At 41.1% G+C, this 25,826-nt stretch overlaps 1 protein-coding gene across 1 annotated transcript; it reads left to right on the forward strand.

Annotated features, from left to right (window-relative positions):
* The first annotated feature begins 474 nt into the window (after positions 1-474).
* On the forward strand, positions 475-18,241 carry LOC145396757 (glutamate receptor 2-like). Its single transcript, XM_080270046.1, has 9 exons — positions 475-525; positions 4,422-4,580; positions 7,297-7,385; positions 7,713-7,855; positions 9,443-9,657; positions 11,510-11,665; positions 14,855-14,958; positions 16,545-16,705; positions 18,108-18,241. Exons 1-9 carry the CDS (start codon positions 475-477, stop codon positions 18,239-18,241), a joined length of 1,212 nt encoding a protein of 403 aa, XP_080126172.1.
* Positions 18,242-25,826: the final 7,585 nt, after the last annotated feature.

The raw sequence follows: 25,826 nt of genomic DNA on the forward strand, positions 1-25,826 counted from the left end.
TTCCCTGGTGGTCCTACATTTCGCAAAGGGTAGTCTTATATCCGAATTTATTTTTTCCTCTACATTACAGCTTGCTCAAGGAGTAGGTATGACAGTTTTATTCCAGGTAGATGTTGTTGTTGATAATAGTGATGATGTTGAAGTCGTTCTAATCGAATACTTTTCCTAGTAACCATAAAACTAAACTTTTTGGGTTAACTATGGCAATAATCATATTTCCAATTCACGTTTCAAAAGTCTGCCGCTGTGTCGTTGGGATGCTCAGTTTTGCTGTGTTTGTTACTCGACCTTTCTTTGTCCTAAACCTAATCTCAGAAATATCAGCCTGGCCTTACAGATTATAACGGCAAAACGTCAGAAGCTCTTGGTGGATATAATCATCATATTGCGATTCTGGGTAATTGCATGAAACATTTAGTGGAGTGAGCTGAGGCCAGGTGAGGGAGGGAATGTGGCAGTTTTTCAGCAGCCAGGATGGAGGACACAGGCAATGGAATGAAGTGCCTGGATGTACTGGTGACGCCGGTAAGTTAGCTGTCACGAGTCTGAACTTCTTTCTCTCGCAGTTTTTCATCCTCCCCTCCTCCCCTCCCAAGCTTCTTTAATCATTCTAAAGCTTATGGCAGTCTGTAATTTGAAATATCCTTAGTACCTTCGGCCTGTGTTTTATATTGTGTTCATTTTGTGTCAGTGTTAGATGTTTTTATTCAGTTCAGGAGCGACCTCTTGAGTTGATGGAAATACTGACTCTTGGCTCCACGGCCCTTGATTTTGTCTATCGTTTTAAGCACAGGCGTACTAGACGGAGGTTCTGGGGGAGAGAGGCGGCAGCTCCCCCCACCCCTTCTCCCAAGAACATGTCGTTTTCAAGGTAAAAGATGATTTTTCAGGGCAGATCCTTCTGATGCTGTACTGGTATTTTTAAAAGGGAATTAATATAGATAGTCGGATTCTAGTATAAAAAAAAAAAATACAGTATTCTCCCTAATGTGTGAGAGATAAATTGATGATACTTTTTTCTGTTTGCTTTTACAGACATTCATTACTCACTATCACTTCTCATGTAAATACAGATCTGAACATTAGTTTTTAAAGATATAAATTATTGACACATATTTTTATTATTATATACTTATATATTTATGTACTTAGAATAAACACGGTCTTGTCATGGCAAAAAGCTTGTGTATCTGTGTATGTGAGTGAGGCAGAGGGGGAGAGAAGGAGGGAGAGACCAAGAATGAGATGGAAGGAAGGAGTGGAGAGATATAGAAGTGAGTGTGAGTTGGAAAGGGAGAGGAGGAGAGGGACACCAAGGATGAGATGAAGGGACGGAGTGGAGAGATATAGGAGTGAGTGTGAGCTGGAAGGGGAGAGGAGGGAGAGACCAAGAATAAAATGAAGGAATGGAAAAGAGAGAGATAGGAGGGAGGGAGTGAGTGAGTTGGCAGGAGGGCAGTTAAATGGTACAGGACAGGAGGATGTGGAGGCGATTTGTTTCTGGCCACCCCTTAGGGAATTAAAGAGTATGGCAATAGACAGATAGGCAGGATGGATTCACTCATCATTACCGAGCAGAATTACATGAACGCTGTCCTGTGTTTATAGGCTATCTGAAATATTAAAACATCAAAATATATCCATTACTGATTTTATTCTCTCTCTCTCTCTCTCAGTTCATGCCCTACACGACGTTGCTGACCTCTGAGCCGCCGTACAAGGCCGCTGGGATGATGGTCAAGGTCATGGACATCATCGCTGAGAAACTGAATGTATGGTGAGATCAAGTGACTTCATTCTCTTATTAGGGGAGAGATACTGATGTCAGGACTCAAAAAAAAAAAAAAAAAAAAAAAAAGAAAAAAAATGGAGTTCTCCTGTGCCTTAGTGACTTCAACCCTTCAGTCCGAGGACACTATTTTTTTTCTCTTTCTGCCTTTAGACGATTTTACTCAGACTTGTGGAGACTTTTTGAACTGGGGGGTTAGATGCAGGCTTTTTTTTTTTATTATTTTTTTTTTTTGAGGAAAATGATTTGGATTTTTCTTTTCCATGCGTCCGACTCTGGGCATAAGCTTTACCGTCTTATCTCTGAGGCCCAGCAGTCTCCCCACGTAACACATACCTCCACATGGCACTACTTCGGCGCTAATACACACCGTTCATACTGAATACAAGCAAGAGCTGCCCAATACAGGACTGGTGTATTGGGGTGCTTTTATGACATGTCGGCGGGTCTTTGGTAGATCAGTGAAGCTTATTTTTAACGCATAATCCTTTAAACTGTTCCCTACTCCAGCCGGGATTCGAACTTACATCCACTGGGACAGTAAATCATCGCTCTACCGACTCAGCCACCGCCTCCCCCGAAGAAACAGGCAAAAAAGGATATGTCTTTGTACTCAAGTTTATATCTTGTAATTCATCCCTCACTGGCGAATTCATACAACTTCATTCTTTGTGGGAGGCAAGAGTTTGGGCTGCATGTGTGTAAAGTGAATTTCTTGTGACGTGATAATTTCCTGTCAGGTAAGACACTGTACTTCATGGGTGAAAAACAAAATTCCAGGTGAGCTTATATAACGAATTTCGGTTTAACTATATGAAACTCTACTTCTCAATATGTTTAATCTAAGGTTTATATTCTCCTACTTTGCGATTTATTTTTGAACATGGCTGGCTAATATCGTTTTGTACGTTATTTATACAGAATGTGGTGATATTAGATTGATTTATGTAAAACAGAAGAGGAGGGCAAGGTGTAAGAAGCAAAATAAATCACTTAGGAAGAGATGTTAAGGAATACTGGACTAAGTGTGAAAAGCGTATGCAGACCTCTCATTTTTGAAGGTCATTTACGGATCACCTGTACCTGTTAGATGTAATTAACCTGCATCTCACATTCCAAGGTGTTCTCTGCACTGATAAAGAAAAATCAGACGCGTTCTCTCACCACCTGCTGAAAATATTGTAAAGTATTTGGAGTCTTGTATATACGTTCGTGCTTTTGGTTTTTAATAATACGGGTTTAATGGCTAATAAGGACGTGAGGCAAAGTGTCTGCATTCCTTTATTAATGAGGGTCTTACTGATTAATAACTGGGATAGTATTAGACTTATGAAACTTTACTTTCTGGTTTGTATTCTGCGTTTTATGGCTAGTAAGGTGATACACAGCGCAGTTGACCCTCGTGCGGTGTGGTGCGGTGAGGATCTGTCCCTTCTCCCCATGGGGCTAAGATACGAATAAATATGTGTTTGGATGAGTAAATTTAGAGTGTGCCGTCCTGTCTCGGCTACCTCCCTTTCTTTAGGGGAAGTTACCTAATTATATATATAGATAGAAGGTGAACTAAATTGTCTTCATTTATCTTTATTCATTAGGGTCTTACTGATTACTCCTCAATAACAGGGCTATTATTAGACTTATTAAACTTTCTCACGTTCATATTCTAATTTTTGGCGGGGGAGATTCGCAACACCTATTATTTGGCAACTCATTCTCCCCATTACACCTCAGAATCCTCTTAAATATTATTGATTCAAACCCTGTCGACATCAAAACTATATAAATGACAGGCAGGAAAATGTCACGGTGTAATATGCAAAATAAATAGCTAAGGAAGAGGTGTTACGAAGCTTCCTGTACCATATGCAAGCCTCGGTGTTCAATTAAAACCCTGGACTGTACTTTACTGGTTATTTTTAAAATCATTTGTAGTTCACTGTAGACTTGTTATTTGTCCTGAGTAATGCTTTTCAGATGATTTCGTTCTGTTGATCTCTGTCTCTGTCCGTCTGTCTCTCTCCCCGATATCACTTTTTCATGCAATATTATTTTCTCATGAATATCCAACCCCTCCCCCCCTCTCTCTCTCTCTCTTTCTCTGTCTGTCCGTCTGTCTGTCTGTCTGTCTGTCTCTCTCTTTCTCTCTCTCTCTCTCTCTCTCTCTCTCCCCAGTTACCGTCTCAAGAAGCCAGCTGGTCCAGACTTCGGACATCGCCTTGACAATGGATCCTTCACGGGAGTCCTTGGATACGTACAACGGAGGGTGAGTCAAGATGAGTCAAGGTGAGTCAAGGAAGATGAGTCAAGAAGTGTGATTCAAGGTGAGTCAAAGAAGGTGAGTAAAGGAAGGGAGTCAGTTAAGGTGTGTCAAGGAAGGTGAGTCAAGGAGGATGAGTCAAGGAAGGTGAGTCAAGGTGACTCAAGGAAGGTGGGTCAAGGAGGGTGAGGCAAGGAAGGTAAGTCAAGGCGAGTCAAGGAGGATGAGTCAAGGAAGATGAGTCTTTTTTCATTCTTAGCCAATAATAACAACAACAACAATAATAATAATAATAATAATAATAATAATAATAATAATAATAATAATAATAAAAGTCTTCGTGTATTTATTTATACACCTATATATTTTCTGCAGGAGGTGGACTTCTCGATGACACCGTTGAGCGTCAATTACGCCCGCTGGCAGGCCGTTGACTTCAGCGAGCCCCTGGACATGGACGAGACCCGGGCTATGTACACCAGACCCACACCCCAGGCTGTTGTGGCAGGCTTCGTTAAGCCATACACGGCTTGGGTATGGTCGGTTTGTTGTTGTTGATGATGTTCGTCGTCGTCGTCAATCAATTAATCAGTCAGTCACTCAGATCAATGAACCAATCAATCAGTCAATCAAATCAATCAATCAACCAGTCATCACCATAAAGATCATCTTGACCTTGTTCGGTCGTAACTCAAAGCCAGTTGTTAACTGATACAAAAGCATCCAGGGGCCGAATGCTAATCGCCAGCCAAAATATGTTGTTGGATAAGGTATGTTACCTACAAATCAACTCTGAAGAGAATTTGCAAAACTCTACGGAATTCAGTCACCGTGTGTTGCAAAAAACTCACTCTATATTAAACATATTATATGGCAGCTCGCATTCGGTCATCTCTGATTAAATCCTCACCACACGTAACAGCCTTCTGTACATCCACATATTTGCTATTTCCTGAAGGTTTGGGGAAAATTAGTCCACAGCTTTCGGAGATATGTTGGGAACACACACACACACACACACACACACACACACACACACACACACACACACACACACACACCGGCAAAAACTACCGTATATCGCCTCATCTTCCTGTAGGCGGGTGATATTAATACTGACATTATTTACTTCCAGCTTAGAAAAAAATCGTGACCTAAAACGTTTCCTGGACATTTTGATCGTCCACCAACACACTGACAGGGAAATTTATGACCTGAAGTCTTTTGTACCAAAACTACTGTGATTTTATTATTATTATTATTATTATTATTATTATTATTATTTTTTAATGCAGGGAAGAAGGAACTACAGCCCAGAAGCCCACAAGATTGTTCCCTTCAAGAAAAACAAATGGAAAGAAACCCTATCCTCACACGCAGGGTTAGATCTGTATCTTAACTTGTTGAAAAGTTCACTGCATTTCTTTAAAGACAATCCTACACCCAGAGGAAAGCTGTTAGATCTTGTTTTGGAAGGATAAAAAATTATTAAAGAATGATTATGAGGGAAGAGTATGGCACTAGCAATCACAGTGTCATCACAATCAGCCTTAAATTGAATTGTGAAGTTATGTCCAGTTATAAGAATGTGTCCAGCTACAAGAAGGCAATAAAAAAAAAACAAGTGATGCCAGGCACAACAAACCTCACCCGACAGGAGCTATTTTATTGCTGTTAAATACTGAATCGGTACAGCCATTTAGTATCGGTAAGCAATTAAAGCCTAAGCTAACGGCACAAATGAAAGGGAAGTTGTTTTCTCTCAGTAATTATAACCATTTTTGTGTTATAACCCCCTGAATATCCGTGACCTTGAATTTGACCTTTCAAGGTCACTTAAGATCAAAGGTCATGGTACAAATTAAAAGTCCATACGGAACTTCCTATATATTGGTAATAGTAAATATCTTTCTGCAGCCAGTTTCGAGTTATATCCCCCTGAATATTCGTGACCTTGAGTTTGACCTCTCGAAGTCACTCAAGGTCAAAGGTTTTGGTGCCAAATGAAAGCCCATATGGGAGTTTCTATATGCTTATAATACAATTTTATTCAGGCTAGGAGAGCACTCTATTGTGGAAGAGTTAGTTGATGCTATATCTAACCCCTGCAGTTGCAAAAGTGTCTAACCACAATAGATCGTCAGAGTATGGAGTGAAGGGCTTAAGATTTATGCAGGTGAATGGAACAGCTTCTCCTTTGGTGTATTCTCTCGCACTTCCCTTGTACTGACCTTCCCCAAAAGTTCGTCAAATATATCTCCTATAATTCTTTCTTCTCAGATTCCTTTACTGGTTGATATTTCGTTATTCTGAGAGAGGCTTGTTATGTTTCTATGTCCAAAGATAATGCTGTTTCATATGGTGCGTTGGGGAAGAAAGTAGTCTACATCTTAAGTGTGAAGCAAAAGCACTGAAAACGTAGGAGAGTTTTTGTTCTAGGCAGTACAATAAATTCTTTACTGAATGGAAGCTATCTAGTGCTTGGTAAAATAGTTTGGTAGGATCAAGACTACAGAATGGAGAATGAGGGACTGACTACAAGAGTATGTGAATGAGGTGGAGGGGGAGACCAAGAATGTGATGGAGCGGGGAGATATATGACAGAGTAGGAGGTATGAGTTGGAGGGAGGGCAGCCAAATGGTAGAGTACAGGGCGACATGGAGACGACTTGTTTGTGCCCACCCTTTTCGGAATTAAGGCGTCTGGGTGCACAGCGACAGACAGATGGAAGAATATAACACAATTTAATGAAGTGTCCGGCCTGAATGGGTTCATAAATTTTCCAAACCTGGTGCCAAAACCGATACAATGGCAAATGCGCCTCCCTGCCACTAGTACCGCCACGGAATTCGTATCTTTGAAAAAATATAATTAGTAAATACATCGTGGAAAAGCTGAACCATCCGAAACACACATTTATCCAGACAAGACTTTAAGGTTCGCTGATCTTAAAATAATCTTCGGACAAAACTGGGAAGGTTGATTTTCTTGACTGCGCAACTATGGCCAAAAATTCACCAACAATACTCACCTAGAATTTGTGTATTACCTTCCATATTTCTCATTCCTCCCCAATGGACAGAGAGTAGCCTTCTTTTTCATACTTTTTGGCACTGATTAATATTGCTCTCACCTCAAAATAAATTACGTATACCCTTCCATTGCCATAGAAGGAAGAGAAGTATCGGTCTATTTCTGCTCAGGGTTGCATCTCCCCCCGCTGACCTGCCTTCCCCTCTGCCCTGACAGGTGTGGCTGGTGCTGGCTGTGTGTGCTCTACTGGTGGTGCTGGCTACCTTCATCGTACAGAAAGCCCACAGAATACCGTATGCTGGGAGGTGTGTGTGTGTGTGTGTGTGTGTGTGTGTGTGTGTGTGTGTGTGTGTGTGTGTGTGTGTGAATAAATGTATGAGACTAGAAGAATGACTGAAGTAATGTTATTTCTCGATGTGAACATAAATCGTTAATCCATTCAGAAAAAAAAAAGTAGACATTGTTCGCATGCATATACTTACCAGAATTTAATAGACGGAATAATACATACTGATAAATAAATAATCAAATTAATGGCATATCAGCATATTACTGTGTATGTAATAAATATTAGTAATAAAATGATAACTAGAACCACTGCATTCAAGCTAACCATAACGTGACGCCTGCAGGGGTGAGGGTGAGGGAGAGGGCGAGAGTGAGGGGCCGGGGGTAAGGGAGCAGCGACCGCCAACGACCCACATCGACAAGACAAGCAACTCAGTCACTCTCAGCAGGGCGCTACACTGGACCTTGGGATGCCTTCTTGCTCAGTGTGAGTAGGACGCTGGTGTGATCACATTACCTCTTCAACTGGAATAAGGACCTGGGTTGTAAATTAGACGATTGCTGGTCTAAGTTGCGAGGAAGATTGAGATATAGTTAAATCTAGGCCTGCTCCTTGTGCAGCCTTAGTAGAATGTATTGCAGATTTGATCCCATTCCCTTGTGCACTTGTGACCCATAAGTGACAGTTGAGATTTTATAGCACCTGTTTCCTAGTGATTCATTGCGTGTGTTGAATCTCGATGATATCTACAGTATACTATTTACATTTCTCTAGCATCGATACTGATTGCCTCAGTAACGTACAAGAGGATAAGAAGGTGTAATATGCAAAGTAAATGCTGAGGAGGAGATGTTCAGATATCTCCAAAGCTACTTAGAATGATTTTTCTGACCACTTCTTAATCCTTCCCTCTGCTGGAAGGAAGTCGTGGCCATGGTTTCAGACCAAACGAAAGCCAGTTGTACATTGTTAAGGTAGTGGTTCAAAGCCTTGCTGGACTGCCTGAGGAGCAGTTCATGATGGCATTGTTAGTGATACTAATAGTAGAGTTATTCGTTGCAGTAGTAGCAGTAGCAGTACTGTAATTGCTACCCCAAGCCCTTCTTTAGTCCAGAATTTTCCTTTCGTGTTACAGGCAGGAGTTGAGGGACATTTGTATAACTGGGCAGCTCCTCTGATCAGTCATATTTGTGCCACCACGTGATGCACTCCTCTTCAGCGCCTGCGACCCGTACAGTCTTTTTTATTGCAATCTCCACACAACTGTATTTAGTTCTGACTTTTTTTTTTTTTTTTTTAACTGGGGTGCTTAGATAGAGCCTTCATTGACCCCTTCACTACAATGTGTCTCATTTTTTAAAATGCAAGACAGAAGGAAACAAAGAAAAGAAGCCTGGAAGATTCTTCCCTCAGACAGAGAGAGAGAGAGAGAGAGAGAGAGAGAGAGAGAGAGAGAGAGAGAGAGAGAGAGAGAGAGAGGCAGTCACATGACTAAGGTTATGGCCCGTTTCATGAGCCTCAAAGTGTGACTCGGCCCTAATATAAGTATCATTTTCGTATGAGAAGAATTAGTTGTTTTCAGGGTCTCTAGGCTTTCTGGTAGTCTGTTTAAGGACGGTTTTGTCATCTGACTTTTAAACTGTACACGTTAATGATTTTGCCACTTATAACGTTTTGAGTCATGAAGTTTCTGAACATATTAGGTCTGCTGCACCAGGTTGCATTTTTTTTTTTTTTTTTTTTTAATGCGAGGAAAAAGGAACCAAAGGCCATGAGCCCGCAGTAACAGTTCCCTCAAAGAGAAAAACAAAATACAATAGAGAGCCAAATTCAAGATCCGATCATTTTGAGATGCCTGGACACACTGCGTTTGAAAGACTGGATATCATAGGCAGCAGGAAATACAGACAGAGGGAAACAGTTCCAGAGCTGACCTGTTGCATAAATGAAAGACTGGGAGTAACGGTTAACTCTTGCATTAGAGAGTTGGACAGAAAAGGGATGAGAGTTTGCTGCCAGACGGGTGCTACGCGCCCGTCGTGCTTCTGAGTTTTCCTTCTGCCCCTGCCGCAGCGGTGCCGTGGGAGCCAAAGGGTGGTGTGGTTCGGGTGGTGGGCGGGCTGTGGCTGCTGTCTTCCCTCATCCTGACCACTGTGTACCGATCCAACCTCAAGGCCATGCTCATCCTACCCCAAATCTCGCTTCCCTTCACCAGCCTGGAGGAACTGGGCGCTACCGACATTCCAGTGTTTGTCATGAAGGGCAGTGTTGCGGATCATGTCTTGGCTGTAAGTATTCAAAAAGCCTTATTCTCGCCGGCTTAATAGGGTTCCTAGTACTTCTTCCTTAGCAGTTTGTTTTGCATACGGCAATTTAAGCCCTTCACGAACCTGGAGGAGCTAGACTTATATATACCGACATCCCAGTCATCGTAATAAATGAAAGTCTTGTTTAGTTATCCATGGACTTTGAGACAATTATTATTTTCTAGTGCCTCTTTCCTGGCGATATGATTTGAATGTTATAGCTCAATACTCAGGATTCTATGACTTACTGTTTGCCGTGAAGAAAATCTGATATTAGTTGACATACTGTACCTGTCTTGAGAAGGTTAATGGTGATTATTAACTCAGGCTTCCATGAGTCGCTCTCGGCACAATAAAGTAATCTGGCGCCAGCTAGGATGGAATTCTAGAGTTGTTCTAACCATAAGAAATTACTCAGCTTACAAGAACCCTCTTAGACGTTAAGGTGTAAATGCAGGCTATATATAACTCATACAGTTGGAAAAGCAAAATCGTCTTATAGAAAAGATGAAAAAGACCCCATCAAAAAGGAGCTAATGATTTTGTGGTAACAAATAATGTATATCTTTTACTGCATTAATTTATCCATATTATATATGTATGAATGGAGTATGTATATACATACATACATACATATATAATGAGAGAGAGAGAGAGAGAGAGAGAGAGAGAGAGAGAGAGAGAGAGAGAGAGAGAGAGAGAGAGAGAGAGAGAGAGACCACAAACATAAATTTAGTCGAATGATCTTGACTTTTAACTCCTTGACCTTGCTGACCTAATCAGCTCATCGTCCCTTCATACGGAATCCCTGACAAAAGTTTGGTCGAAATTCGTAAAGGGTTTTAGGAAATATCGCGCCCACAAGGATAAACTAAGTCGATCCCAGTTATCTTGATCCTTGATATCTTGACCTTGCTGGCCTCATCAGTTCATCATGTCCTCATACTGCATCACTGAAAAAAATTTGGTGGAAATCCGTTGATGGTTTCAGGAGATATAGGGCCCAGAAAAGTGTTAACGATGCCAGCACACACAAACGTTCTCTCGTGTGTGTGTGTGTGTGTGTGTGTGTGTGTGTGTGTGTGTGTTTGTGTGTGGCTTGTATTCTTATTGGTTTAGGGACTCAATAGCACCTCTAATCATTTATTTCGCATTTTACACCTACATAATGCTTAGGTGTCAATATTTATAAATGATGCTGCAAGGGGAGGTGGTACGGAGTATTCTTATTCAATGAGAGTATGAGCCAATGATTTGCAAGGGTGGTGGGGGAAGGGAGAGGACTGGGAGGAAGGGAGGGGAGGGTGGGAACGGGTTTAGATAGGGCCAGATTATCCATCGCCTATGGAAATTTTTCAGGTTGGCAATCTCGACCCCAACTCACTGCTTCTCCATCTTCTACCTTTTTATCTTACTCTTTCCCCATCTGGCCATCTCCAGTGGGTCCCCCCCAAAAAAAACCATTCAAAAACCTCCATCAGGAGAGACCTGACGCAGTTCATCACTCCTGCAAAGATGGTGGTGGTGGAATGAACTGATTAGGTCTGCAGTGTCATGGAGGCTGTATGGTGAGTCCATGCACAAGACTTGGCAGAGGCGTACTGTACAACGCTTCACATCGACAGCTCAGGGCCCAAGTTCCTGGCATTTCATTATTATTATTATGATTATTGCATTTATGAGGCAGAAAACAATATGTCCAGCTATCTAGACATACGGATGTCTTTGGTTTGATTTTCTCTGATAGTGACAATGTTGCTGGCGGGCAGAGTTTTGGATAATTCTCTCATCATGAAAAAGGAAAACAAAGACCTCAACCTTACCTGCATTTCAGGAGGCACCTCAGATCTCCACGCTGGGTCGTATCAGGGACCAGGCGACTGTGGGCACGGATATCGTTGGCGTCATGCGGATGCTGCAGCAGGGAGAGACTGCCGCGTTTGGAACACTGAGCTCAATTAGGCTCCTTCTGGCAGATGCATTCACTAGGGTATGTCGTGCAGGGGGTTGGATGGCACAGGAAGAGATTCGGGAGAGTCAGAGAAGAAATTACCAACGATTTAGGGCGATTAGAGGAGAGGGCTGGATGGCACAGGAGGAGATTCGGGAAAGTCAGGGAAGAAAGTACCAAAGATTTAAGTCGATTAGTTGAGGGGGTTGGATGGCACAGGAGGAAATTTGGTAGATTTAAGAAAGAATTACCAACAATTTGCGGTCATTAGTAGAGGATTCATTGACTATCAGTACAGTGGAAAGCAGACAGCAACACACCTACCCATCCTTTCGAGGCTGTTTGTTGTAGGGCAGTTTACAGCTAAGGTAATTGTCTTATCAGTCGAAGACAAGGACAGAAAAGCAGGAAACCTCCCCTCCACCACCACCACCAAGCTCTCAAGACGAAGTTGGCAGGAAAAAGTGAGAACGATCACCAAACAGTATGGAAAAACTGCCACAGAGGCTCAAAGGAAAGGATAGGTTGAAGGGAGAAGTACATTCTACACAAACTTAATCTGTACAGGAAAGTGCTATTAACTACACAACGGTGTTGCGCTGTGCCATATTTCCTCGTGATCGGAATGAGAGGGTATAAGGTTTGAATTAGATATTGGCCACCTCCATGCTGCCTTTACTGTTAGTCGCGTCTTCTTTCTTTCTCTCTTGTATCCATCCTTGTTTAGTTGTGGCAGGCACCTCCACCCCTCAGAACTAACCGATTCCGACCAAACCTGGAAACAATGACCAGCCTCTGACCTAGTTGTGTCCCCAAGGTTTTAGTTGCTAGTCAACTACTCGCTGGCTAGCAAGGGCCGAAAAACAGCTTCTTTCGTACTTTTCACGTTCTGAACTGCAGAAGCATTACTAATGAGCGTAGAAAGCTCCGACTTTTTCTTTTTGGCGTAATCTTGAGGTCATTCCCTATCGGAAGTGTGCCATCCATTTTTCCTCTCTCTCCTCTAGTTTTCGAGTGGCAGCCCCGCGAAAATCGGCCTCACCGTCCCTAGCAGTCGTGTTTAAGTGTGGCAGGCACTTCTACCCTTCAGAATTAACCGATTCCGACCAAACCTGGACACAACGACCAGCGTATGACCTATACTCATTTTTTTTTTTTTTTTAAATCAAAGCGAAGATGCACTAGACAGGTTGGTGATGACTGGCAACATTACTTAATGATCTCTACTCATTAGCATTATTAACTGACATACATATATCTGAGGGAGAAATTTGGGTTAGTAACTGAGTTATCCGGACATGTATTCAGCCTGTCAACACCAACCTGTCATGTGCATCTTCGTCCCGATAAAAAAAATAAAAAAAAAATAAAACTGAGTATAGTTGTGTCCGCAAGGTTTTGGTTCCTAGGCTGCTACTCGTTGCCTAGCAAAGGCCCGCTTATAGCTGGCCCTCGTCGCCTACCGGTTTGTCTTTTTATTCTTTAGATGTGAACGTGATTAGCTGACAATGAGAAGTCAGATACTTCTCCATGCGAGTTTTGGCTGTTCTTACGGTATCACAGTCTTCCATATGCCTGCAACTCTGTTAAAGAAGGCTATACTTCTGTATTCTATAACTATGAATTCTACTGAATCCTGACCAGTCTGTGTGAAGTACTATCATGTGACACATTATAGTATACCTTAATAATTTATACTTGAAAAAACTTCTCTCGTAGTCCGCACCTTAGGAAGTTAGACAGATACTAGCAAGTGTTCCTCACATGGGTTGTTCCCAAACTGGGGTATAATTTTTGCCACTCATCACTGCACTCTTTCTAATATCTCAATATCCCTTTTGCACTATGCTGATTAAAACTGAACACATACACAAGATGTGGGCATACTAATGAACTGTACAACGTGAAGATGACATTCTCTTATTCATACCAAATGCACCACCTATGAATCCAACTAGCTTGTTTGATTTCTTTACAGCTGGTGCAGTGCAGACTTTTGTTTTACATCATTTGTTATGATTATTCCTATTACGGTATTTTTTCACATTCTCGGGATTAATATTATAATTTATAGCATAATTAACTTTTTCATCTGTATTCCACTTTAGGGCTATTAAAAATCAACTTGCCATGTTTGACACCAACTGAACAGATTATCAAAATCTCTGAAAACTGTCACTGATCAGGTGTACCCACTGTTACCATTTTTACAGTTAACATTTTATGTCTAAAACATTCATTACAATCAGCGGCATGAATTAAAATGACAGAGGACTGAAAACTGAATCTTATGACCCTCTGCTTGTAACATTCACCTCCCCTTTAATCACATCTCTTTGTTTATGTCCTGTAAGCCAGTTTTCTATCCACATTAGCGCACTGCCTCTGAATCCATGAACTCTAAGTTTTGCAAGAAGCCTTTTCTGGGGAACTACATTAGATGCCTTCTGGAAATCGCCGGATTTTTGCTTTTTATCTCACCTGTCAGTAATGTTACTGAAATAGTCAATATGTTTGGTAAGACCTGAGTGCTTGTTCTAAAGTTTAATCCGCGCTCAGGTGAGTTCATTTTGCTCTAAGTACTTAAATGACACCACTCACTTAACTCATCTGCTTACTTGATGTAGTGCTGCCTACTTCTTCCTTCATCTTTACCAATCTTTTTCTGTATGTCCCCTCCTCTCTTCCTGTTTCTCTTATCTTTCCTGTCACTTTTACTACTCTTCTTTCCTTTTCAGGTAGCTTTACATTGAGTGACAAGACTAAATGTTTTCTTTAAGCCAGGACACCATTTACAACGCTGGGTGGCAACCATATAACCAGCCCATACGTGCTCCCTTCTTGTCAACAAGTTCGTTGGCGGGGAGTTAGTGCCCCCACTCCCCCAGTAAAATCACTAACTAAAAGACAAACGGCCACCTCTTACGGGATCACGGTGTCTGGCTATAGATAGACAGAGAGAAAAACTTGTATGCTACTGATGTTAAATTAGTTGGATAGTAATTCCCGGGTTGGCATTTATTAGTCTTCTTAAATACTGGCGATGCATTTGCTAGTTTCCAATCATGTGGTACAGTGACAGATTGTAGTAATATCAGGCTGTACCCACCTCTGGATGTTTAACAGAGCGGCCCATACATTGCTATAACGTTTTTTCCCTTTTGGATATTGTTTTTTTTTCTATCATGTAAACCAAAAAACTACTCTGCATGTATTTTTCCTGAACAGCACGGGTACTGCAAACTATACGTCATCTCCAAGGGTGTTCTGCCCACCACCATCAGTATCGCATTCCCCAAGAACTCGCCTCTCGTGCCCAGAATCAACAAGATGTGAGTATAGCTAGTGTTCTCGTTGGTTAAGGAGGCTCCCTAACACCTCCCTCTTAGCGGTTTGTCTTGAATATTACGTCTCAGGATTGTCTCTTGAATTTTATGCCCTTGTATTGTCTCTTAAGCCACGTTCATACCAAATGTTTGCAGGAAGAGGCAGTTTCAGGAGGTAGTTATGCATCAGTGTAACATACGGTAGTCTTCACTCTCACCTGCTCGGGTTACACTACTCCAACCCACATTCACCCGCACCAGTAGCATTTAGTGTGGACGCGCCTTATTCTCTCTATATCTTTTTAATGCTGATGTAGATTTCTCAGTACCATACAAGGGATTATTTACTTGCTATATACAAAACTGTTCTTGAAAACCTCCATGGCCCGTAATATGGTCGGTAAAAGAAGCTCCTTAACTCCCTTTCCTAGGTGATTTATTATACTTATTACACCTTGCCATACTCTTCTGTGTTCCTTAAATTATTCTAGTAGCACCATACTCTGCATAAATAACGTACAAAGCGATATTAGCCAGTGGAGCCCAAAAATAAATCGGTGAGGAACGGGTGTTAAGATCCGGACACACTTGCCCCCTAACATGTGATCGCCACAAGGAAACGAGGCTCAGGGGTCCATCCAACGTCCAGACTCGAATACCACAGCAGCTCTAACCCGGTGCTTCGTTTCATCTCGTCGATCACACGTTTCAAGGAAGTGTGGCCGGACACTTAGGGAGCGTCCTTAAACTGGCTATAATAGGCTAGTGACAGCACGAACGAAATAGGAAAGAAGTCAACAGAATGGGGGAATTTAAGCTTGTACTTCCCAAGGTGTTCCCTCACAACAACAACAACAACAACAATACTACACCTACTACTACTGTTGCTACTTCTACTGCTACTACTCCCGCAACTAATAATAATAATAATAATAATAATAATAATAATAATAATAATAATAATAATAATAATAATAATAATAATAATAAAGCAGACACATCCAAAAGATAATAATCATAACTCAACCCCACCTTGCTCTATGTTCACCTCTCCAGTTTCCACCAATCATTCTCCTTCCACACACCTTCGCTTAAAATATACCGCTCAACACTTCTTTCAATACGTTCTTGATCTATTTCTCCTTTTTTTTTTTATTCCAGCCACCTTGCACTCAACTTTTCCCTCATACATTTCCCTTCCTGCTTCTTTCCACTTCGTGCTTGGTATTCCTCTATTTTTTTTTTCCATTTAATTCTCTAGTTATTCTATTTTCCTTCTTCCAGTCGCCACGCTATTGTTACCCTTACTGGTTACCACATATCTTGCTCTCGCCTCACCTCTTCTTGCCAGGTCTCCACTCACCTTACAGCCCGGGAATCTCACCTGAGCTGAATTAAATTATGTGTTGCCCCAAATTATATTAGAATGATAAACCCGCGTCGAAGAGATTGACCTTTCCACACATTTCGTCCTTCCAAGCTTCACACACTCACTGACCTTTCCATACGTCCTATTTTTTATCTCTCCCTCCTTCTTCCAATCACCCCATTCTTATACTCCGAGTGTCCCTGATGAAAGACCTGCTCCATAGAGTGTTGAGCTTGAAGGCGTTCGGAATCCTGCAGTATCTACATGAAAACGTGGTGGCCAACGCCTCGGAGTGTCTCAAACCTATCGCCGCCACCACACACACAGACCTCAGGCCACTCGAGCTGAGGGATTTCTATGGGGTGTTCTCTGTGTATGCTGGGGGTAAGTGTTGTTCTTCCTCTAGCTATGACTTATACTCACTGGCGAACGGATAACTCCAGGAATGAATCCGGCAAGTGTTGCAAGTTTCAAAGGATGTTGCGTAAAAGAAAGCCATCAACAAGATCCGTTCAAATTAGTAGATATATTGTTTCCTTACCCTGATGCTAATCGTCCCAAGCGTAAACTGCTGATATAATACGCTTGTGATATCAGTAAGTGACTACGACATGACAAGCACTCGAGCTGTGGGCTTGTCGCTACCACGTCCGTTACTTAGCCTCAGACTACTTCAGCTAAAAGAACTTCAGTGAGGCAGTCTTGGAGTATGCCAGGGATATAAGTTTTGATGTGACCTCTATTTATGCTCTCTCTGTTGTACTCGTTGTTGTTTACATTTGTTTTTACTCTCTTATATTTTCTTAATCGTCGTGCGAAACATCTCTAAGGCTTGAATGGTTAATTGGTTTGTTGTCCATTTCACAAGAACGTGCCCATTTCCTCTTCTGGTTTCTGGATCCTATGTACAGTAGTTTAAATATGACTTCTGAAGCTAGGATGCAATGCTGCTGCTGATGATGATGATGAAGATGTGACAGAAAATTTCCACGGTATTTTTTTTTTCCTCCCTCTCTCTTTGTTTGGAAAAGTTGGAGCTGCAGCATTTAACATTTGAACTATGGGTCATTTTTTTTTTTTCCCTTGTCTGAACCATTCTGAGTATTAAAGTAGGCCAACCTACTGATTCAACTTATAAATTTCTTCTAGTTTAGCGATTTGCCATAACTCGCACCATTTCAAGAACCGTGAAGCTATTTGCTCTGACCTGCTCATGCAAGACTTTTCCGGTGATGTTCGAATCTTAACTACTTTAACCTCATCACTATTTTGACATTATATATAATTTTGACTTCTTGATAACTTTACTGTGAAGCTCTGGTGGCCTATAGCGCATCTGTTTTCATTTGACGGAGCTGGGCGACTTACAACTTAATATATCCTGGTTATCTGAAATTCCATGGGCCTTATTTTATGAGGTAGGAATGAGTTTCCTTGGTAAAAGTTTAAATGACCTTCCAGTTTGGCTACATTAGGCCATTAACGGAGTTGATAAATGTTATAGCTCACTGTCAGTGTAGAGCAAACGCGATGTAGTGATCTCAAGCACCATACAACGGGGAGATATTGTACCGTGGGCGTAAGAAGGGGCCGGATTTTGTTTTTATTTAGGGCATGAGGAGTGTATGCGAGTCATTTTCCCAGATTTTAGTTAGCTCTGAGTAAGTCGTAGGTGCTTGGGAGTATTATCCTTGTGCTTTATTCCAGCTAACCCCAGATGATTTTATGCACCCGAGAGAGCGTCACAAGTGCCTGAGTGTTGATTTTTTCCTTCACGCATTCACAGGTGTGGTGTTGGCAGGCCTGGTGTTCCTGCTGGAGGTGGTAATGTCTGCTCATACACAACAGCAAGTGAAGGACGCGGCAGTGGCTTCAACACACGAGATTATTCCCCGTTACCTCACCACTAGCGATCAGTAGTAATATCTGTTTGTTTGTGGGCCGTTTTCTAGGCGGCATTTGGAGGTTTCCTAATACCTCATTCATAGCGACTTATTATGTATATTACATCTTGGTGGCAACAACCGTCATCCACTCACTTGATGTAGTGCTACCTATTTCTTTCTTCGTCCCTATCGTTCTTTTTCTGTGTTTGACCTTCTCTGTTTCTATTTCTCTCGTCTTTCCTGTCACTTTTTATAATTTTTCTTTCCACTTCAAGCTGCTCTTCACCGAGTGACATGCCTAATGGTTTTCTGTAACCCAAGAAACCACTTATAACGCTGGGTGGTATCCATATATCCAAATAATGGGGTGATATCGAGCCCGCAATGGTAACCCTGTTAACTATAACTATAGAGGGAGACGCAAATGAGGCGTCCTTTAGAGAACCAAACCACTTTACACTTCCCCGCGTCGCGCTCTGCGAGGCGCTGTCTACCACAAGAAAACATCGACTCACTGCGCAGAACAGACCTGCAGAGGCGGTCGCTTGCCTGCTGTTGATGGGTCTGCTAAGTCAAACAAACCGCGGTTACTCAACAACAACATCTTGACACTCTCTTGTACAGTACGTTATCAGTGCTATTAACTTCGTCACAGTTTACTTCAGAAACGTACAAGAGGATATTTCGGTGTACTGAGCAGGGTAAATCGCTAAGGAAGAGTTGTTACGAAATTTCCAAAGCCATTTAGAATACGACCGTGAGTGCTGATATCCATTACAAAAACGGAAACTCGAAAAATGCCGAAACTTCTGTGTATTTTCCCCTAAAAATATGAATAGACAAAAGACCTTCGTATATTTTGCGCTTCTTTTTGTTTTCCTTCAGTGTATATCAGTATGTCTGTCGATTACGTGTAGCCAAGTGATTTATTTTCACCTGTGAGGCTGTATACTCGTTGCCAGTTGCACATTTCCGGTTATAGTGAAAGAGTTTGCAATGACACCATCACCGTCTATGAGGACCATTAAAAGTGACAGATTCCACAAACATTTTTTTCAGTAATGACCAATAATAATAATAATAATAATAATAATAATAATAATAATAATAATAATACGAAGCTTTTTTACCCCACCCCAAAAATCCTGCTATACCATCCTTACCTTCAGCCCATAGATATTATAGCCAGTCTCTTCTGTAAAAATAAATAAATAAATAAATACATGAATGAAGGACCCAAAAGGAAAATTAGGTCTGTTGCTCTGTTTTCAAGTGTACCCTTTTGTACTCCTTAAGCACAATACCGTACTTCAGATACAAAATCACCATGTCTATTGCGCCCTTTCCTGGATGTTACCTCTTCTACATTCGTCTGAACTAGTATTGGGGACGGAATTATGTATCAATAAATGTTGCAAGAGGACTTCATTTCACTTTCCTTATCGCTCAGTTTGCCTGTGTTGACATGAAGTAAGAATCCCCTCAACTGTTTAACTGGGCCAAAACATGGCAGATGGATTCTAATATTAGTAAATGAAAAGTTTTAAACATTGGATATAGAAGTGGGAAAGCCAGTAACTACACAGTGAACATTATTCAACTAAATGTCAAAGACTTACGAATTATAGCAACAAATGATCTTAAACTAAACAAACAGTATATGGAGGCTGTTAAGAAAGCCAACAAACTAAACAGATTCATTTCGTAGAACATTCGAAAATAAGTAAGAAAATATCATCCCCACCTTGTTTAATTCTCTACTGTGCCCACACAATACTGTGTCCAGTTCTGGTCACCTCATTATAAAAATGATATGAAGAAACCTTAGAGAGTACAGCAAAGGTGGATAAAGATTATACCTAGAATGAGAAATAAACCATACTAGGTGCGTTTCGAAGCCCTGAATCTCTTTATCTTAACTAAAAGTAGGTTATGAAGATATTTAATTCAAGTACTGAAAATATTCTAAGGATACGATAATATGGCTATAGATAAATACTTCACAACTGATAGCTCAAACAAAAAATTATGGGAAAACCTTTTTCAGTCGCAGGACGCTAAACATTTCTTCTTTAATAAAGTTAATAACAGATGAAACAAACTGCTCTTCAGTGTAGTAAACTGTGATACAGGACTAGCATTTAAAAATCACTTTGGTAAGTATCGTCTTCTAACTCCCAGCAAAGTATGTTCACTCCTGAATAACATCTTTTTGTAATATATATATATATATATATATTTTTCCCGAGCCTGGAGGACACAACTGCAGAAGGACGTCGATAAATATTGATGGCTGAATGTTACTTTCCGTTTCAGACAGGTAGCGCAGAATAAGACTTCATTTCCCTTTTTCCAACAAGTTTTCTAAGAGTGTGCTGCTTGGTGGTCCTTCCCACTCGTTTAGTGGCTGGGGGGGGGGGGTTCCTGCTTTTCTATCCTTGTCTTTGACTGACGGTAGCCTATAGTTTTGTTAGTTATAACCTTCCCTATACGAAACGGCCACGAAAACACCTGCCGTTTGCTTTCCTTTGTACCTTTTTTTTTCCACTAACATAACGGGTGGGAGAATCCAGAAACAGGAAGAGGAAGTAAAACAGACGAACCAGTGAAATGATGTACTGTTGACCACATATTCACGGACTCATCATCCAATCCCCAATCCCACCTCTACAATAATCTGGCCTCACAGATTATAATTCCAAAATGTCAGTGTTATATCCATTCTTCCGGTTTGGGGTAATTGCATGAAATCTTTAAGGGCGCGAGATGAGGCGAGGTATGGAAGGAAGGAAGTTAGTCAGTTGGCAGCCAGCATGGAAAGTAGAAGCAACGGAACCAAGTGTCTAGATGTGATGGTGCTGGATGTAAGTTAACTTCTGGAGACTTTTGGACAGATAGATACACAGATGGATGGATAGATAGTTGTTTACTGACCAGAAATATATAAAAATGGACAGTATTCTGGTGCGATTAGGAAGCTTAGTAACGCCTCTTCCTTACCGGTTCCGTTACTAAATTCTTGTGAGATAGTCAAGCTATGTTGATATTAAAAAGATATAAGAAACAAAAAATGAGGATGTTGATGGGCAGTTTGGAAAATAAATCGCTACGGAAGAGGGGCTTGGGAGTCTCCTTACCAGACGAGAATAAAGTCCTCGAACACCAACCTTATGTCTATTTGTTACTGACGATCTGGGAACTTTTGTGAAAAAAAAGAAAAATAAATAAATAAACCGAGGAATTGTAATATATGCCAAGCGAATATTACAGCTCTGAACAGACCCCTTGGAATTAACACAAAACCCATTCAGTACAATGGCATCCTTTTCAGTTAAGATCTTGGTATTTGCAGACAACTTAATTCATCCTAGGAGAGACACCCGATAGAGAAGGGGTTAATGTAGGATCTATTAAACCTCTCCAGTTCATAAAGTCTGTCCTAAGTTCAATGAAGTAGTTTTAACATAGCAAAAATAAAGAAATAACTATAATCCGCTTCAGGGGTTAATGTCATCATCTTGCTAACAATTTTTTCTTGCCTTTTTATCTCAGTTTTCTTAATATTTCGGATTTTACTTACGAACATAATGATATATACTTTCAGCTTCATCAATTGTCACTAGGATTTCTCTTTGCAGACAATATTTATCTTACGCTATTTTTTCTCTATTCATCCAACATTTCGGTCCTCTGTTATGGTACGATGGTGTTGGATACAGATAAATTTTTACAAACAACTGAAGATTAGTCGAATTGGGGGTGTTGTTTTCATTACCTCAGTTATACGAATTGTCACTAAGTCGATGATCAGCGTTGTAGGTACGATATTTTAACCTTTACTTATGTTTTGGATTCGACTGTCTTGAAACGGCTTATTTTGTTTACCTGAACTGTCTTGGAGCTGTTTCTCGTCCTTTAGCGTCCACTTTATTAAATCTACAGTGCTTAAGTCGTCTCCAGTTGCTTTGGAATTACATTTTGGTTTTGTCCCTCTTAAAATTTATTTGGCTTTGGCTGTCTTGAAGCTATTTTGATGGACTTAGGCTGTTTTGAAACTATGTTGATGGACTTAGGCTGTCTTGAAGCTGTTTTGATGGACTTAGGCTGTCTTGAAACTATTTTGATGTACTTGGGCTGTCTTGAAGCAATTTTGATGGACTTAGGCTGTCTTGAAGCTGTTTTGATGGACTTAGGCTGTCTTGAAACTATTTTGATGAACTTGGGCTGTCTTGAAGCTATTTTGATGGACCTGGGCTGTCTTGAAGCTATTTTGATGGACCTGGGCTGTCTTGAAGCTATTTTGATGTACTTGGGCTGTCTTGAAGCTATTTTGATGGACTTAGGCTGTCTTGAAGCTATTTTGATGGACTTAGGCTGTCTTGAAGCTATTTTGATTGACTTGGGCTGTCTTCATGCTATCTTGATGCTTGCTCTAACTGCCGTGCTGTCTTGAAATTATATATGTTTTTGTAACCACTGCCTTGCAACTGTTCATTCATTCATTCATCACAATGTGGTAGGTGGGAGCGCTCACCATCCACTCACTCGATGTAGGGCTGCTCTTGGGTGTCTGCCCTTTCCTCTCCTCCATCCTTCTTTCCTTCCATCCTCTTCTGTCTTTCTTTCCTTCATTCTTTCCTCGTCCTTCTGCAACTGTTGATGATGAGAATTTTACTGTCCTGTGTCTTGACTCTTAAGTGTGTTTTAGCTCTTGACACTTTGACACTTAAATCTTTACTTCATGTGTTTTGAAACTATTTATGTTTTAGTATTACCTGCTTTGAAACTTCGTACACTTTTCTTTGGCTGTCTTGAAGTTACTTAGATTTTTGATATATGAAAAGTAAGTAGCACATGAACCTGTCTCAAGGCTACACCCATTAGAGGTCGCCTCCCGCCCTAATATTTTTCACCCATGGATTTTTTTTGCCACACACTAGACCTATTTTCCTCCGTGGATTTATTTCCCCCTTTGGACGAAATTTCCCTCATCGTCCTAGTTTCCTGCTTGGACCTGTTTTCTCAGTAGTCTTATTTTTCCTCATTAACTTATTTCCCTTATTTCCTCCCCCATTTCCTCCCTAATTTCCCTCCTTGATCCTATTTTTCCTCCAATGACCTATTTTTGCCATGGACCTATTTTTGCCATGGACCTATATTTGTCATGGACCTATTTTTGCCATGGACCTATATTTGTCATGGACCTATTTTTGCCATGGACCTATTTCTGCCATGGACCTATTTCATCAATGGACCTATTTTTGCCATGGACCTATTTCATCAATGGACCTATATTTGCCATGGACCCATTTCATCAATGAACCTATATTTGCCATGGACCTATTTCATCAATGGACCTATATTTGCCATGGACCCATTTCATCAATGGACCTATTTTTGCCATGGACGTATTTCATCAATAGACCAATTTTTGCCATGGACCTATTTCATCAGTGGACCTATTTTCCCCATGGATCTTTTTTACTTCAGTAGGGACACACTGAATCCCACATGGACCTATTTTCTTCCTTGGACCTAATTCCTTCATGGATTTTTTTGTAACAATTGGACATGTTTCCAATTGGGCCTATTTCCCCAGAGAAGTATCCCCCTAGACCAATTTCTCCCACATGGACCTATTCCAACCATGGACCTACTTACCCAGTGCTATTTATCCCACAGTCACCCACCCAGCAACCCATACAGCCATCCACTCACCTAGTGTAGTAAGCCCGTGTCCTGCCGTGTACTCCAGGAAGCCACACATCCACCTTTCCATTCACAAGGCCCAACCACCCACCCACAAAGCCCATCCACCAACCCACCTCACCCATATACTCACAAAACCCATCCACCCATCCTAACCTACTCATCCACAGCATCATATCAGCCCACCCACCCACTCATCCCACCCACTTGCCTCACCCCACGTACTCCACCCACCCCGTCCGCCCATCACATACACATTCCCTTCTTCCTCCAATCTTCCTGTAATTTTATTCGATCAGTTAATAATCTCCCTCTCTCTCTCTCTCTCTCTCTCTCTCTCTCTCTCTCTCTCTCTCTCTCTCTCTCAGTGGATGCCGTACACCGTCCTGTTGACCTCCGAGCCGCCCTACAAGGTCAAGGGGGTTATGGTGAAGGTCATGGATATCATCACTAAGCAACTGGAAACCTGGTGAGGTCACGTGACTTTCTTCACTTCCTACCTAACTTACTGAAGAATTAGTACCAGTATATTAGAATTAGAATATAATAGTCTATATCGTTCTACTTATCCACTTTGATAGATCTAATACTCGCAATGTTAGAAATAATTCATTCTCTACGTCTCTGCTTAGTATAACGCGTTCAATTTAGCCTGAGAATATTCCCAACTCATTTCCACGTTAGAAAATGGCCAAATGCAGACAGACTGATGGGTGAATTTGCCTATAGTCCCTCTACCTTAACTTGGTCCAGAATTTCGCTCTTTTGTAGCTAAACTCACGTGTCTTAGTGGCAGAAAGAGACATTGCTACGGTTCCACATAATTTCCTTAGCAGTACTTCGAGACTAGCATCATATTCTAGTGTTAATCCATTGCTACAACTCGGCTTTCAAAGTGGGAGGTGGCAATTTTAGGCCACGTTAGAGTGAAAAGAGTATAGTAACGAGACCAGGAGACTCATGGAAGTAGCCCAGTCCCGTCCCATGAAAACAAACTGAGTCTATTGTTAATTGTTTTATTTTTTCTATTAGTTTTAAGAGCTGTAGTGGAGGGGTAAAAAAAAAAATTTCATTAATTTTTTTCTATTCTTACTACCATCGAATTTTTTTATTTTTTATTCTGTTCAGGAGAGACCTGGGTCCGTACTCTCATCGGTCAAAGAAGCTCCCTAACACCATTTCCTAAGCGATTTATCTATTTACAATCCCGGTACCCTCTTTTGTGTTATTAAAATCATTCTAAGATTACCCTACCCTGCATAAGTAACGTACAAAGGGATATTAACTAGCCATATCCAAAAATAAATCGCTAACAAATAGGTGTTAGCGAGTTTCCTTACTCTACGACAAAATCGGCTCAGGCCTTCGACTGTTTAGAAATTCTTTACTAGTCTCTCCTTTATTATAACTTCTTATTTATTAGGAATTACTTAGACAACTATTTATACGCTGGGTGGTGACTATATAACCAAAGGAAGCCTGGTGCTCTAGTGGGTTACGGTGATCAAAGTGTACGGGGCCTGCAAGGGTTTACATCTGAGGGTTGGTTAGGGTTTATTGCTCACGTAATGCCTCTAGGAATGAATGAAGCTGATCATCTTTGCTTTAAATCTTTCAATTCTATCCTAGCCCAGGGTCCCTACGCTCCCGATGGTGCAGAAAGAGGATAGGATGAAGGATACATGGAACGGCTTCTATTCTCTTTTTACTCTAACTTGGCCCAGATTTTCGTCCTTTCTCAACTTACTTCACGTACAACAGCGGCAGAAAAAGATATTGCTACGGCTGTGCATCTTTTCCATAACACTGCTTCGTGACATAGCGCCATATTCAAGTGTTAATCTATTGCTACATCTCAGCAGTCAATAAGAAGAGACGGCAATTTTGGGCCAAGTTAGAGTAAAAGAGGT

The sequence above is a fragment of the Coenobita brevimanus genome, chromosome 4 (genome assembly GCF_032717465.1).
Source record: "Coenobita brevimanus isolate Jiangsu-jjx chromosome 4, ASM3271746v2, whole genome shotgun sequence".
Classification (NCBI taxonomy): Eukaryota; Metazoa; Arthropoda; class Malacostraca; order Decapoda; family Coenobitidae; genus Coenobita; species Coenobita brevimanus.